Raw genomic sequence first — 4,162 nt, forward strand, 5'->3', positions numbered from 1 at the left:
AGTTGTGATGTGTGCATGTGATGCCCGTGACCACTTTTCCGGGTTACAAACTTGCCCTTTGGCCCAAAATGATTGGTGACCCCTGGCTTATCTAATGCCAGAAATAAGGGTACCTGCCAGCATTATAACCAGTACATGTTTTAAGTCATATCTTAATTCACTATACAAGACAGTTCAGCAATTCCCTACAAACATTCCATGTGCCTTTTATCTGTCTGTAACAATGGATAATAATAGATTAGCTAAATATTTTGCCTGGAATATTGAACCCTTTGAAATTTATCTAGTTCTGGGTCTTCAGTACACACATCCCTAGTTAGATGAAGTACTGAGCTCACAAACAGGTGCTACACATGTGGTTCCCATTCTACTCAGTGTCTATATACACACAACTGAGTCTGAAATTTGCTGATAATGCTAATTAGCATCTCAGAAGATGTAACAGATATTTATGCTTGGTAATGATGGTCCATTATCTTAAAGAACTAAGCACCCAGTAAAAACAGATGAATGCATCTTGTTCATCTGGGCCCTAGCTGTAAACCCACTATAGTTCTTAGCAATTTAAACTATAACCCAGCAACACTAAATAGCTTATTGTAACAACACTGTACCTTAACTTACTATTTTATCTTTGGCGTTCCAGCATTTTTTTATCCTGAAAAAAATCAAAAGGTTTTCAATCATAATTATACTTTCTATAAATCACCAAGGCTGAGGCAAATTGATATGTTTCTACAGATACTTAATAAATGATTCAAAATGCCTAAGTCATGGTTCCATCCAATGATATTTCATATATGTATACACAGACGCAACATATTCTACTTTGAGGAAAACTGGGAATGAGCCTTGGGATTGCATATTCCTTCCACCATTTTCCTTAGTTTGGGGGGAAATGAATGAAAGAACTAGTGGAAGAACTTGCCTTTCTGCTACTCATTTTCTCCATGCTGGTATTCCTTCCTAATTCCATCCAACCAGCAGATGCAGGAATACACTATTATCTTATGTACTTCAGCAAAGAATGAATGAATAAATTTAGAGTATTTTGAAATTCTAGTGTATTATAACATGTTTTTCCCCCTGAGGTTTGGATTCATGTAAGAGTGTGTGTGTGTAGGTGTGTGTTCATTTTCATCTTCAGCTTGTAATTTTATAATAATAAATGAGACATATTTCTTAAGAATGCGTAAGAATACGCTAATTTGTGTATGCAAGTTCAAGGCCTTTCTACTGGCTGATATGGATATGAATATGATGGAAACTCGTTTTTCAAAATCTTTTTTTAGAAATGTAAACCTTTCGGGGGGGGCGAGACTCACAGCATCTTGTCGCGGAAAACATTACATCCCACAACATTGCTGGATGCTTCCCTCGCTAGAAAACTGCAAGCTTCGCACACCAGCTGCGTCCTCGCTTTTCCTAGGGGCCACAAAAGGCACCCTGGATCAGACACGCAACGTCGTCTTCACACGTTTGTGGCTCGAACCCCAACAGCCGAAGTTGAAAACTCTACGGCGGACCCCTCAGTCCCGCCAAAAGCCCTCAGCCGCCCTCCAGATTCTGCCTTCTTTCCCTGGGCAAAGCTGCGAAGAGGTTGTACCGAGAGAACCGGGGGTGGGGTGGAGTGGCAACCCCGAGGTGGCTCCCGTGAGGGACATTCGCGGCGGGGGGAGAAGAGGGAGGTGGGCCGCGCTGCCGGGAAGAGAAACGGCTCGCGTCTGAAGGCTGAGAGGGAGAAGCTAAAGGAGGAGAAGGGGCCATATGGGCCCATTCTGACCGCCGCGCCCCCACTGCACGCTGCGGGCCGCTTTCACGGCGGGAAGCCGTTACTTAGCCCGCTCGCCCACCCCACCCGTCGACCGGCGGCAGCAGCAGCAGCAGCAACAACAACAACGAAAAGTTTACCTGCGGAACCTGACGCGCTTCTCGCCTCACATGGACGACGCCATGATGGAACGCCGCCCCTCTACGCAGCTAAACGGGAAGGAGGGGAGGGAAGAGAGAGACGGCCTTTCGACGGCGTCCGGGAAAGAACAAATTTAGGCCGTTGGCAGCTTCGCGCAACGGGGAGAAGGAAGGACCTGGGAGATTCCCCCAAGTGGTGTGATTGGCTCCCGAAATAGAATCGCTGTCTGATTGGACGGGGATAGCCAAGGAGGGCCCCGCCTTTCCCGTCACAAATTCTGGAGCAGCTTGAAGGTTAAATTCATCCCTTGCCTGGGTGTGTGCTGTTGTCTTTAGGAGGACGTGTCGCTGTCCCGTCCCAGTCCCAGTCCCAATCAAGCTCTCTCTCTCTCTCTCTCTCTCTCTCTCTCTCTCTCTCTCTCACACACACACACACACACACACGGGTCTACTGAAGCATGCCTTTAAATAGTAATCTAAAGGAACAGGTGGGAAATCGCTTATTTAGGTTTGAAGCGGAAACCTTGCTGCGCCTGGTTTGTTGGAAGTGAGTTGCACTGAAGTAGGTGGACTTCCCTAAGGTTGGGCCGTTACCGCCCAAAAACGCTCTACAAATATATTGGCCAAAACATAATTAAAACTGACATTCAACACCTAGGTTATTTAGGACATTAGGGAGCTACATGCAATGAAACAGGTCAAACAGCAGCTAGAGCACAGGTGACACAAGTCCTGAGATGAAGACAGAAAACGTGGTAGAGCACGTAATTGTGCTTAAAGGTAAAGGGACCCCTGACCATTAGGTCTAGTCATGGCCGACTCTGGAGTTGTGGCACTCATCTCGCTTTACTGGCTGAGGGAGCCGGCATACAGCTTCCGGGTCATGTGGCCAGCATGACTAAGCCGCTTCTGGCGAACCAGAGCAGGTCATGGAAACACCGATTACCTTCTCGCTGGAGTGGTACCTATTTATCTACTTGCACTTTGATATGCTTTCGAACTGCTAGGTGGGCAGGAGCTGGGACCGAGCAACAGGAACTCACCCCATTGCAGGGATTCAAACCGCCAACCTTCTGATGGGCAAGTCCTAGGCCCATCAGGTTTAGTTTAACCCACAGCACCACCTACTAAAACATTATTGTTTAGAGAAGCCTAACCAGATGCTTAGAAAGTAGGGGTACTTTTAATGTTTTAGTATTTTAACTTTTGTATGGTTGTGAATTTTTCCTTTTTTTTGTAACTGCCTTGAAGGCTGTTTTTTTACAATCACCACAGTGCGTAGATTTTATGAAATAAAGGCAGAGAAAGGGACCTATTTCATTGCTTCTATTATTTTGAGAAATCTGCTACAGGACAGACAGGCCGTTTTGGACCCTTGCCTTTCACAGCTTATTAAAGCTAGGCAGGGCTTGATGAATGCATCTCTGCACACAGAGGTGGCAACAGCCATTTGTGGGGGGAAAGCTACCCTGGATTTTATGGTATTTAACAACTACCATCCTGTTGCAAATAATATTTTGGTCAAAGTATTTGAGAGGCTCATGGCAAACCTGCAGGCATTCCTGGAGGAATCTTGATTATCTAGCCCCATTTCAATCAGTCTTCAGACCCAACTTTGGGACTCATTCTGCCTCGTTCCTCAGATTTGGTATTGAACTGAAGTCTACAGGTGGTGCAAAACACAGCAGCTGTTGCTTGTGGGAGACAAATTACCACTAGCACATACCTTTCTTTTAAGTTTTGCACTGGCTGCTCTTCTTCTTGGATGTTGTACTAGCATAAGGCCCTAAACTACCTGGAAAAGCCCCTGATCCCTAGTTTGCAGGACTCCAAAAATCGTAGGAGCCACAGTAGCTCAAGAGCAGGGTTTTTAGGGTGGGTGGCTGCCTGTTCTGTGAAATAGAATGACTGAAGACACTTTTGCTTGAATACTTTCCTGGCTGGATAAATGGGAAATGAGTATGTATTTTGTGTTGCTGAGTTTTGTTTAAATGTATTGCTTTTTGTGTTTTTAACTGTATGTTGCTGTTTTTATTGTACAACACCTTGAGATGATTACTGTTATTCATACCATTAAACAACCATGAGCAGCCCCAGTTTATACCCAGTCAGTTTCTTTTTCGTGTTAGGAAAGCAGGGCAGCCCAACCACATTTTGCTCACGGCTCCTGAAGATACCTTCCCTGGTATACAATGCTTTGCCAGAGCCATTGCTGTAGCTGGGGAGGAAATGTAACCATAATGCTGAAGAA

General features: G+C 45.2%; 1 protein-coding gene across 4 annotated transcripts in view; it reads right to left on the reverse strand.

Annotated features, from left to right (window-relative positions):
• Positions 1 to 2,040, reverse strand: part of CDKAL1 (CDKAL1 threonylcarbamoyladenosine tRNA methylthiotransferase) — a 236,361-nt gene extending 234,321 nt beyond the window's left edge. The window contains exons 1-2 of one of the 4 annotated variants that reach the window (XM_083518683.1): positions 1,912 to 2,027; positions 625 to 658 (exon numbers count right to left, since the gene is read on the reverse strand). Coding sequence is in view for 1 of the 4 variants with exons in the window: in XM_083518682.1 (XP_083374808.1) it covers positions 625 to 658; positions 1,326 to 1,330 (39 nt within the window). In the remaining 3 variants the exon portion in view is untranslated. Of the gene's footprint in view, positions 1 to 614; positions 659 to 1,325 lie in introns of all 4 variants that reach the window. The other 3 variants (XM_083518685.1, XM_083518682.1, XM_083518684.1) reach the window with 3 other exon arrangements.
• Between the last annotated feature and the right edge of the window lie 2,122 nt (positions 2,041 to 4,162).

Source organism: Podarcis liolepis, assembly GCF_965112155.1.
Source record: "Podarcis liolepis genome assembly, chromosome: 8".
NCBI classification, from domain to species: Eukaryota; Metazoa; Chordata; class Lepidosauria; order Squamata; family Lacertidae; genus Podarcis; species Podarcis liolepis.